The sequence below is a fragment of the Carcharodon carcharias genome, chromosome 15, assembly GCF_017639515.1.
Source record: "Carcharodon carcharias isolate sCarCar2 chromosome 15, sCarCar2.pri, whole genome shotgun sequence".
Classification (NCBI taxonomy): domain Eukaryota; kingdom Metazoa; phylum Chordata; class Chondrichthyes; order Lamniformes; family Lamnidae; genus Carcharodon; species Carcharodon carcharias.
The window spans coordinates 16,234,315-16,246,816 of NC_054481.1; the positions used below are offsets into that span (position 1 = coordinate 16,234,315).

The window sequence follows — 12,502 nt, forward strand, 5'->3', positions numbered from 1 at the left end:
GATGACGAAAAACTTCTTCTCTCAGAAGGTTGTTAAGCGTTTTGGAATTCACTTCCATGAACAGCAGTGGAGGCTGGATCATTGAATATATTCAAGGTGGAGTTAGGCAGATTTTTGATTGACTAGGGAGTCACCCTTATTGGGCGGTGTGGGGGGGGGGGGGGGGGGGGGGGAGATGAGGGCGGTGTAGGCAAGAAAGTGGAGTCAAGGCCACAATCAGATCAACCATGATCTTATTAAATAGCGGAGTGGTTCGAGGGTGGTCGAATGGCCTACTCCTATTTCTTATGCTCTTATAAAACACATACAAGTGACGTTACTGATATTGGCAATACAAAGTGGGTGGAGTGAAATATTTTACTTGGGAGCTTATGGGTTTTGTAGCCTACACTCAAGGTTTAAGAGGACAACTTGCTTCAGAATAAATGAAAACGGGCCTGGTGTTTGCAGGTGTAAATGACGGCAGAACCGTCAGCATTCGCCATCTTTACAATGGTGAAACTTCAGACATCGGACGTGTACAGTTAAACGCAGAGCTCCAGATGTTGCTGCCAGTGATTCCCTGCTCCTCCACAGGATGCACTGTTGAGGTTGCCGCAGGTGGATATCTTTAGTAATCACTTCATTTGAATGTGTTGAATGTTTTTCAGTCCATCGTGGGGTTTTACGTGGAGCTGGTGTACTTGATCACCGCCTTTGTCCCTTCTGACACGGCATGCTTGGCCAGTTCCCCGGGCAGCAGCAGGCGCAGGGCGGTCTGGATCTCCCGGGAGCTGATGGTGCTGCGCTTGTAGTAATGGGCCAAGCGGGAAGCCTCACCCGCGATGCACTCGAAAATATCGTTCACGAACGAGTTCATGATGCTCATGGCCTTGGAGGAGATGCTGCTGTTGATGCGAACCTGCTTCATCACTTTGTAGACGTAGCTGGAGTAACTCTCCTTCCTCGACCTTCACCGCTTCTTCCCACCCTTTGCTGATGGTTTCTATGGGCCTTTCTTGGCTCCCTTCTTGGGAGCCAGTTTCTTCCCATCAACCATCTTCAGTTTCAGACACAGGAACCTGAACATCACTTCTATGGTATTTGTCTCGCTGTAAAACCCTTGAAAAGGTTGCACCTTGAATAAGGTGTAACTGGGTTTTAAACGGCATATTAACTGCATAATTACCAATCAATTTATTTGGCCGAAGAATGAATTTTACATTTGTGCAATGTCAGATTAATCTAATGTTAAAAAAATTGTTTAAATAATAAAATGTTAAAGTTGATGATATTTTAGCTTCTACCTTAAACCCATATGTGTCTCCTAATATTTACTTGGCTCTCTGCAAAAAATGAACAAAAAGTGAAAGCCTCTGGTTTTTTTCCCTTCCTGGTTTGCTGTCTAAGAGAATTCTCCAATGTGATAGGCTACTTAGCCTATTGGATGACATCACTGCTGCTGAATGTCAAATATCCTCTCGAGCTGAGGCAGGAATTACAGTAACGTGAAAAGAAACATGAATATGAACATTGAATACAGTGTGGTATAGTGCCACCCAGCAACAAAAAATAGGAACTGCAAGAATGCAGTGAAATATTATAGCTTGGCATCAACAAGATTTGAACCAGTTGAACACATTACCTAACGCAGTAAAAAAATCTGATTTTATTTTGAAGTGATAAAACCCTGAGGCAGGCATCAGAAGTTCTACTGGAGCACTATCCGTAGTTAAAAGTGTTCTACAATTTTGACTCAACAAAACGATACATGCATATACCCCTGTTTCTTAGGCCAGTAAAAGGAAGTACTGGAGTGTGTCAGCCTGGACTTCAATTAAAAAAGGAAGCTGCCCCAGAGCAGCAGAATTTGTGATCTTTTGGGGTAGCCAAAATAGTCACAACGCAGGAATCAGTCACCAACATTATTGCCAAATAGAATACAACATTTTTTTTTAAAATGGATTTTAAAAAAAGTGAATGAAATCCATTATGGAGTTTTGAAACCTTTTAATGGTGCAACAGATAGAAATTTTAGTGGAAATTATAAATTACTGTCTTGATTGAAGAAACCGAGCTTTGGACAAGTTTGCTTGTCTATAGGCAATTAATGTTGGTTAGTGCAATAGTGTAGCAATTTTTATGCATTAATATGAGCTATCATTTTTTTTTTAAATAAGAAGGCATTCAATGAATTAGTTGTATTGCTTGCATTTGTTTTTTGTAAGTGAGTTTACTACATTAAAGATATGTTTAAAAGGTTAGCTAATTATTGCACCAAGCCAGTTAGCATTGCAGATTTCTGGTGTCCCAAATCCCTGGCTCTCATTACTGAACCGTTCAGGAGCAGTGTCAACTGGCAATCTCTGTCTCTGGTGGACTGATTCAATAGCACATGTTGTCAGGAAGATATAATAATGTCCATATGTTATTGGAATTTATTTTGAGTGAGTGAGTGAGTGAATTAGAGGCAGCTAGTCTGGGTGCTTTGATGTAAGATGAGAAGTTAGGTTTGAAATGTTAATTAGGTAAACATGGGGAAGTTTTAGAATGTGAAATGTAAAGGGGGCAATTTGATTGTTAAATCAAGCATGGCTTGAATTTAAAAGTGGGGGTGTAATATACACTTAGCCAGAAGTAGTAATAAATAGTGCATTTGTTTATTTATTTTTCTCCAAGATTACTGGTAAAACTCAGTGCTATGACAGATTTTTTATTATCAGGGAGGTAAAGTCCATGTACATAGTGAAACAATGGATATTGGCATTCAACGGGGAAAATATGTAAAAAGGAATGAGGGCTGTGTGTAAGGGAAGGCAGTCTTCGATTCAACAATCAGCCTGTATGTACCAAACTGCTGCCTTCAAGGAGTGAAGTTAAGAGAACTCACTTTGAATCCACCCACTCAGGGTATCGTTTATTTTGTCTGGATCTTTTTAAAATGTGTCTTACTGTTGCCTTAGTGAAAATTTAACTGGGAGTCAGATTAAGTAGGAAATTTGGAAGTTATCATAGTAGTAATTTGTAGATCTATGTATGCATTTAAAGTCATTTCTTCTTTAATAAATGTTTGATCTAGTTTTGTAAAAACCTATAAGACTTGGTGGTCTTATTACTACTGAATTCAAGGTACGCATCTCAAAATTTATAAAAATTGCAAACAAGTTGTCACAGTTATTTCAAGTTGCCCTTTGGGATTTGAACAACTCATCATTTACCATTGGTTGTACCATAATGTGTAGAAAATATTTGTACAAAAAACTCTTCAGAAGAATTGCCATGGACTTGATAAGCCAAATGGTTCCTTACAATTCTAAGCAAAAGAACTATTTTAGGTCACCTTGTTTAAATAATAAATGGAAGCATCATCTTCATCTAGTCTATGAATTAAACAGGCTCAAAGGGCTAAATGGCCTACTCCTGCTCCCAAATACTATGTAATCTGACTTTCAATTATACTGACCAGTAAGTTTCCCTTCTTTTCCACCTCCAGCTGCGTCATGGAGGGTTGCAAATTTCATATCAGTGGGCAAATAGAGGCTTTGCAGAACACAAGTTCAAACCAAGTGTTCGTGCCACTCTTGAACAGCTTTTAAACATCTTTCCAGCCTGTTTGATTAGTTCAATTGAGTGGTGGTGCCATCTGCATAATAAAAGGTGTTTGATGACTTTAGTGAAATAAATTGATACACAATTTCCTGAGGTGGTAGGTTCTTTGTAAGCACTGCAGGATATCTAGGCAACTAACAGGCCCAAGTTAAAATTTAACTTGTAAAATAATAAAAGCAACAACCAGTTGACATTTATATAGCACCATTAACATAGCAAAGCATTTAAAGATGCTTCACAGAGCTGTGATCAAAACTGAAATATAGATGCTGAGCCAAAGAGTGAGATTATAGGAGGGGATGGCCTGAAGCTTAGTCAAAGACTGAGTTTAAAGCAAAGGTCTTAAAAAGGAGATGCACAATATCTCATTTTCGGGACACTGGTCAGCAATGTCACCAAGTACCCCAGTATATACAGCAGTCAGCATCCAGCAGTGTGTGAAAGTCAAACTAAAGTGCCTCAAAATACTAGTAAGGAGATCTCTTTAGAATAAATCAGCATTGTAGCATTGCTCTGAAGACAAAAAATACAATGGAAAAAGTACACATCAGTTTAACCAATAGTTGAAATGGTAAAACCAGGCGAGTAACTCACCTCCTGACTCCCCAAAGCCTATCCATCATCTACAAGGCACAATTCTGGAGTGTGATGGAATTCTCTTTGAGTGTTTGATTTATCATATTAACTGTCAAGCAAAACAAAAAAAATGCTCACTCATTTGTTGAGTTTTTTAAAAATTCATTCCCCCACCACCAGGATAGAGTGGTAGCAGATATACCATCTATAAGATGCACTGCCAAGACTATTTCAATCACACCTCCCAAAACCACGTTATCTGCCAGCTAGAAGAACAAGGGCAGCAGGAACATGGAAACACCACTACCTCCAAGTCCTGACTGGGAAATATATTGCCACCACTGTCCCTGAAACTCCACACAGCACAGTGGGTGTACCTTCACTACAAAGACTGCAGTGGTACACGGAGGTGGCTCACCACCATCTTATCAAGGGCTTAAGATGGATTAAATGCTGGCCTTTCCATGTCTACCACCTAAGTAGAGGGCAGCAGAAGCATGGGAACACCACCACCTGCAAGTGGGGGAGCTCCTGCAGTGATGTCAGTTCCAGGACAGCACTGCACGAGTTCCCCAGGTAGTGCCTTAGGACCAGCCATCTTCAGCTGTTTCATTAATGATCTTCCTTCCATCGTAAGGTCCAAAGTGGGGATGCTCGTTGATGATTGCACAATGTTCAGCACCATTCGTGATTCCTCAGATACTGAAGCAGTTCACGTCCAAATGCAGCAAGACCTGAACAACATCCAGGCTTGGTCTGACAAGTGGCAAGTAAGATTCATGCCACACGAGTGCCAGGCAATGACCATCTCCAACAAGACAGAATCTAAATAATCACCCCTTGATATTCAATGGCATTACCATCACTGAATTCCCCCATTACCAACATCCTGGGGGTTGCTATTGACCAGAAACTGAACTGAACTAGCCACATAAATACTGTGGCTACAAGATCAGGTCAGAGGCTATAAATCCTGCAGTGAGTAACTCACCTCCTGACTCCCCTAAGCCTACCCATCATCTTCAAGGCACAATTCTGGAGTGTGATGGAATTCTCTCCACTTGACTGGATGAGAGCAGCTCCAACAACACTCAAGAAGCTTAACACCATCCAGGACAAAGCAACCAGCTTGATTGGCACCCATCCACAAACATTCATTCCCTTCACCACCAATGCACAGTAGCAGCAGTGTGTACCATCCATAAGATGTACTGCAGGGATTCATCAAAGTTCCTAAGAAACCATTACCATCTAGAAGAACAAGGGCAGCAGATACATTGGAACACCATCACCTGGAAGTTCCCCTCCAAGCCACTCACCACCATGACTTGGAAATATATCGTCGTTCCTTCACTGTTGCTGGATAGAAATCCTGGAACTCCCTCCCTAACAGCACTGTGGGTGTACCTACACCACAGGAGACTACAGCAGTTAAAAAAGATGGCTCACCACCACCTTCTAAAGGGCAATTTGAGATTGGCAATCAATGCTGACCTTGCCCATGACACCCATATCCTGTGAAAAAATAAATGAATAAAACACCCGACTTCAAATGCACCCACTCTTAATGAAAGATTCTGGGAGGGATGCAAAGACTGAAACCACACTGTGTAACGTAACATGTATGATCATGTACAATTTAGTCATATTTCCAAGTTCGAGTCTGATAATTAACATGCAAATTCTAATTTCTATTATAATAGAAAAGCATGAATGGCTGAGGCACGTTACAACAACCCACTCACAACAGCAAGACTGAAAAGAATAAAAGAAATTGGGGTCCAACAGTGTGAAGTCTGCAAGAGCATTGTTAAATTAAGTAAAATAGTGACTGAGGGAATAGCCTGTAGACATATGCAGTTATATGTCAATAAGGATTTCATTCATAGGTATCATTTGCTATGCTTGCACTTTCAAAATGTGGATTAAAAGCCAACATTCCTAAACCAGGGAATTTCCCTAAACTGGAGGTACAAGTTAAAAACACTTAAATACAAAAAAAAGTAGACTGGCAATTGCTTATGCAAATACAGAGATATGGGATGTGTGCACACACAACACCATAAACCTACAGAGAGGCATATTTTCCTCATTTCAATTTCCGATCTTGCCCTTCTACCCAAGAAAACCCTCAGGAGGGATGAAGGAGTTTCCCCAGCTACAAAAGACGCCTCAATTTCAGTACATCATTTCAATTGGTCTGTGACATCAACAGAAACGTTCCTGAAAATTAAACTGGAATTGAACCCCCACAAAATTGGTAAGTGGTAAAAACCAGCATGCCAGGAAACATAAGTATCAGATGCAACACAAATTTTACAAAGCAGGCCCCAGAGGGAGTTCCAAATGGATGGTTAACTTCTCAAACAAACGATGATCAGAACAATTGTGTCCAACTAAATTATCAGTAATATGACCATACTTTGCAAAATTAGCACTATCCAAATAACAGCAACCATCTGTCTGCATATACACTAAACATGAACACTAGTAATTTTACTGTCCAACTACAAATATTTACTTGATGTGTTCATTCACAGGGTGAGAGTCACTGGCAAGGCCAACATGTATTGCCCATCTAATTGTCCTTAAGGTGGTAATGATCTTCCTTTTTGAACCACTGCAGTCCATCTAGTGAAAGTACACCCTCAGTACTATGAGGTACAGAGTTCCAGGGACGGTTACATTGGACAGTTGGCACGGACTGTCCAGGTCTTCCTGCATATGTGCACGAAGTGTTTTGTTACCAAAGGAAATATGAATAGAACTTAACAATACAAGCACTGGCCTTATGATAAAATAGAGGCCACTGACAAAGAACTGGAGATGGTTCGACTTAGGGCACCACCCCAGGGAACTCCTGGAGCAATGTCCTGGAACTGAGACGACTGGCCTCCAACATCCACAACTTTTGTGCTAGGCATGGCTCCAGCCACAGGAAATTTTCCCCTATTTCCATTAACTTTGATTGCTCTTGGACACCTTGGTGCCACACTCAGTTAAATGCTGCCTTGATGTCAAGGGGAGTCACTCTCACCTCTCCTCTGGAATTTAGCTCTTTTGTCCATGTTTAGGACACTCTGTAATGAGGTCTGGAGCCTTGTGCCCTTCCAGAACCCAAACTGAGCAATGGAGCTGCTTGATAGCACTGTTGGCAACACCTTCCATCATCTTGCTGGTGATTGAAGATAGAATGATGATTGGGGGGGGGGGGGGGGGATGCTAATTGGCCTTACTTAGACAATTCCCCACTTTTTCAGTAGATGCCAGTGCTGTAGCTATACTGGAACAGCTTGGCTGGAGGCACAGCTATTTCTGGAGCACAAGTTTTCAGCACTAGAGTCAGGATTTGGGGCCCGTAACCTTTGCTGCATCCAGTACACTCAGCCATTTGATCAGTCATGGAATGAATTGAACTGATTGAAGGCTGGCTTCTGAGATGGTAGGGACCTCAGGAGAAGGGAGAGATGAATCATCCACTTAGCATGTCTGGCTGAAGATAGCTGAGAAAGTTTCAGCCTCGACTTTTACACTCACATGCGGGGCTCTGTGGGACTGGGTCAGCCCAGACCTGCTGAATGTCTACCTGTGTATGTTTATGGCTGGCAACATGTCAGAATCCAAGCAGAAAGGGGGAGGAGGAAGAGGACATCAGAAATTGACAGCCTATTTCACTTTTGGTGTAGACTCTGAAATTTTGCCCAAGGTCATCGCCAATCAGGTCAAATCTGCTCTGGAGTTGATGATTCACCCTGATCAGAATTGCACTGTACCTGGCAGGAAGATCTGACCAAAACTTGCTGGTCTTCCAGTGGAAAGAGTTGTCGACTACCGAGTGTTGAAGATTGACATATTCCAAGCTCCAGGACTACATGCTGAGGGACGCACTAAAGCATGGGGCAGATGCCACAAATGCTTAAATGGGGAAAGGCCACAGTCTAAGGCCCTCCCACTATAGCATACCAAGGAGCTAGGAACTGTGTAAAACCCCTCTGGCTGTAACCACTAGAGAATGTTTGATATAAAATGCACATTGTAAATATAACCTATAATGGCAAGTGTAGCGGGGAAGTTCATGTACTGTATCAAAATAAACAGATCTTGTATTGCACTTTATGCAACATCAGATTTGAACTTTTATGTAATGTACTTTGTACAAATTTTAAAGTATATTTTTGGGAAATAAAAAAATCCCTGCACAGGCTGCACACAAATCTGCCCCTTTAAGTTACCACACAGGCGCAACCGTGCAAAAACATTTTAAAGGGGCCACAGCTCTAAAACACATTGCTCATCTGCTTCTTGGTGGGCATAAAAGATTCCATGTCATTATTTGAAAAAGAGCAGGTGTTCTCTCTAATGGGCTAGCCAATATGAATCCCTCAAAAGATTCTGGTCATTCACACAGCTGTTTATGGGGGTTTTGCTGTGTGCAGGTTGGCTGCCAAGTTTCCCACATTACAGTGACTACATTTCTAAAACCAAGCTGTAGAGAACTTCGAGATGTCCTGAGGTAATGAAAGGCACTATATAAATGCAAGTTAGTTCTCTTTTAGTTAGGGCATATCGGTGCTACTTAAGTATATTAATTACATTTTGGGGCTTTATATTGTTGATCTGTCATGCTGTATTATAGTGAAGCAGCTTCAAGAGCCAATAAATACTGTAATAAAACTGAGCAAATGAAAGCAGAAAGTTACTTGTGGAGTGGTGTAGATGAATTTATAAGAAGGTTCCTGTATTCATTTGTTTAACTGACCTCCAATAACATTCACATACTTCAAATACATTTAAAGCAAAAGTCAAAACTTAAAATTAATATAACTATCCTATGCACTCAAATCACTAATTTCAAATTACAATAAAGGGAAAAACGAATCTCTTTAAAGGCAGAATCCCACTTTGAAAATAAGTATATTTTGTGAGCTATACTATTTGGTTGCGATTCTAAAACCATTGACAAGTATGCTTAAATGAGATTCTTGGACACAGATCCCAGCAGGATACACTGTGATGATTCAGCTTAACAGAACCAACACGGTGTTTCAGTTCACTAATTACATCTGCACGGACACAGATGACAAAAAGATGATGTAAAGCAAAAGTCATTACTGCAGTCAAACTTCACATTTTCTAAAAACACACACAACCCCCAGTTCTTGCGTAATTGATGTTATAACGGCAGTGTAACCCATGATAGTTGCTTCAAAGTTATCTTTTCAAAAATCATTTACTGAATGATATGAAGTGATGAAACTCAAAAAGCAACTCAGCTTATGGCAATTGATACAAAAACCCAAAAGGTTAACTATCATTGCAAAATGTGTTTATTCCAATTTTTCACTTATTAAATAATTGCTTAAACAAATACAAGCTATACACAATTAATTGGTTTTCACCCTCTCTCTTTTGACCAAAGAGGTCTTTCACACGAAAGGACACAGAAGTACAAATCAACCCCAGCAGATTCTTATTTAGCTCAAGGAGAGGGCAGCCTTATCACAGGCCCAGAAATATGTACATGGTCAACACCAGCTAGCCACTCTACTGGTTAGTGTCACACAACTCAATGATGAAACAGTCAAGAATTGCCACGCGGGCTCAAGTGGTGGAGAGGCTTTCTATTCCCAAGCAATGACACTTTCATGACAGATTCAAACCTCCATCTCAGGAATGGAAAGACAAGTGTGCGAACCCAATGCTGCAAACATGCCAAAAATGTAACCCAGCCCAGCAAAGAAAGGAGATGGTGCATTTCAAATAATGTTTTTAGAATGCATCTGTCAAATATATGATACATCACTACAAATCATTGCTCAAGACAGCTGTGGCTTCTAATAAGTTAGAAGTCTCCCTGCATTTTATATTTCTGCCACATTGCACAACATATGCAAGTGTACGCATGTCTTTGGCAGAAAAATTAGAATTTACAAGTTTTTCAAATATTTTGGTCTGGCCTCTTCAGAAGTGTAGGACCTCTAATAGAAGGAAGCAGATCGTCAGCATTTGTATAAAATATATAACTTCTTAAAATGTTCACATTCTTCCATACAGATTGCTCCATGAATAGAAAAGTGGCACTTAGATGTCAAAACTTACAGTAGCTTATCTTGGCTCAAATAAGAGTCAATCATACAGACAGGGGGGAGAGCATTTTTTTTTTTCAAGAATGGGATATTAGGTGAGTGTTGAGAATGAGTGGGAAAGATGAGAGTAAAAGTCAGTATGAGAATGAGAGAGTGAGTGAGAGAGAATGTGTGCGATTGAGTGTGTCTGCCTGACTTGGGACTGCTCCTTAACAGCATGTGTGTGTTTGTGAGTGGGTGTGTGTTGGGACAGTGTGTGTTCTGGACCTGCACTTTGTTTTCAGCGACTGTGCATCCTGCCTGCCCTGGGACTGCTTTCTCAATGACAGTGTGTGAATGTGTGTGTACTGCCTGTCCTTGGATTTTTCCGCCACCCCCCACTTCTTCTGACAGAGTCAGTGTGTGTGTGTGTCTGTGTGTGAGTGAGAGAGAGAGCGTGAGCGCTAGCTACAAGTGTGGATGAGTATATGCAAGTCCGCTCTGAAGAAGAGTCACACAGACTCAAAACATTAGCTGTCTTTCTCTCCACAGATGCTGTCAGGCATTCCAGCATTTTATGTTTTTGTGTGTTATATGCAAGTCCTGCCTGTCCCAGGAACCTCTCTCTCTGACAGAATATATAAGAAACCTGCTTGTCCTATGGTCCAAAACCAGGGCAAGTATAAATATGAATGAATGTGTGTAGGTCCTGACAATCCTGGGACCTCTTCTTCCACTGTCTGACAGTGTGGGTTTGAGAGAGAGGATCCCACCTTCCCTCCCCTCTCTCTCTGACAGTGAGTGTCTGTGTTTGTGTGTGAGAAGAGTCCTACCTGCCCCCCACTCTCTCCATCTCTGACAGTTAGTGTGTGTGTGTGTGCACGAGAGGGGGAGTCCTGTCTGTCCCCTCTTTCTATCTATCTCTCAGTGTGTGGGTGTTTGTTTGTGTCAGTGTGTGAGTCCTGTCTGTCTCCCATCTCTCTCTGACACTGAGTGTGTATGTTTGCATCAGTGAGTGATTCAGCTGCACACCTCCTAGCCCCCCCTCCCTGTGGCAGAGTGAGAGTCCTGCTGCACACCCCCACCCCTCCCTTCTGGCAGAGTGAGGGTCCTGCTGCACACCCCCACCCCTCCCCCTCTGGCAGAGTGAGGGTCCTGCTGCACACCCCCTCCCCTCCACCTCTGGCAGAGTGAGGGTCCTGCTGCACACCCCCTCCCCTCCCCCTCTGGCAGAGTGAGGGTCCTGTTACACACCCCCTCCCCCTCTGGCAGAGTGAGGGTCCTACTACACACCCCCTCCCCTCCCCCTCTGGCAGAGTGAGGGTCCTGCTGCACACCCCCTCCCCTCCCCCTCTGGCAGAGTGAGGGTCCTGCTGCACACCCCCTCCCCCTCTGGCAGAGTGAGGGTCCTGCTGCACACCCCCTCCCCCTCTGGCAGAGTGAGGGTCCTACTACACACCCCCTCCCCTCCCCCTCTGGCAGAGTGAGGGTCCTGCTGCACACCCCCTCCCCTCCCCCTCTGGCAGAGTGAGGGTCCTGCTGCACACCCCCTCCCCTCCCCCTCTGGCAGAGTGAGGGTCCTGTTGCACACCCCCTCCCCCTCTGGCAGAGTGAGGGTCCTACTACACACCCCCTCCCCTCCCCCTCTGGCAGAGTGAGGGTCCTCCTGCACACCCCCTCCCCTCCCCCTCTGGCAGAGTGAGGGTCCTCCTGCACACCCCCTCCCCTCCCCCTCTGGCAGAGTGAGGGTCCTGCTGCACACCCCCTCCCCTCCCCCTCTGGCAGAGTGAGGGTCCTGCTGCACACCCCCTCCCCCTCTGGCAGAGGGTCCTGCTGCACACCCCCTCCCCTCCCCCTCTGGCAGAGTGAGGGTCCTGCTGCACACCCCCTCCCCCTCTGGCAGAGGGTCCTGCTGCACACCCCCTCCCCTCTCCCTCTGGCAAGAGTGAGGGTCCTCCTGCACACCCCCTCCCCTCCCCCTCCCCCTCTGGCAGAGTGAGGGTCCTCCTGCACACCCCCTCCCCTCCCCCTCTGGCAGAGTGAGGGTCCTCCTGCACACCCCCTCCCCTCCCCCTCTGGCAGAGTGAGGGTCCTCCTGCACACCCCCTCCCCTCCCCTCCCCCTCTGGCAGAGTGAGGGTCCTCCTGCACACCCCCTCTCCTCCCCCTCTGGCAGAGTGAGGGTCCTCCTGCACACCCCCTCCCCTCCCCCTCTGGCAGAGTGAGGGTCCTCCTGCACACCCCCTCCCCCTCCCCCTCTGGCAGAGTGAGGGT

The 12,502-nt window shown here is 44.0% G+C and overlaps 1 protein-coding gene across 3 annotated transcripts in view; it reads right to left on the reverse strand.

Annotated features, from left to right (window-relative positions):
• Positions 1-12,502, reverse strand: part of txndc11 (thioredoxin domain containing 11) — an 84,018-nt gene that overhangs the window by 68,462 nt on the left and 3,054 nt on the right. Inside the window, exon 2 of one of the 3 annotated variants that reach the window (XM_041206526.1) lies at positions 4,183-4,273. The exons of the other annotated variants lie outside the window; for them this stretch is intronic. Coding sequence (XP_041062460.1) covers positions 4,183-4,211 — 29 coding nt within the window. The 5' untranslated portion in view covers positions 4,212-4,273. The remainder of the gene's footprint in view (positions 1-4,182; positions 4,274-12,502) is intronic. 3 annotated transcript variants of the gene reach the window in all.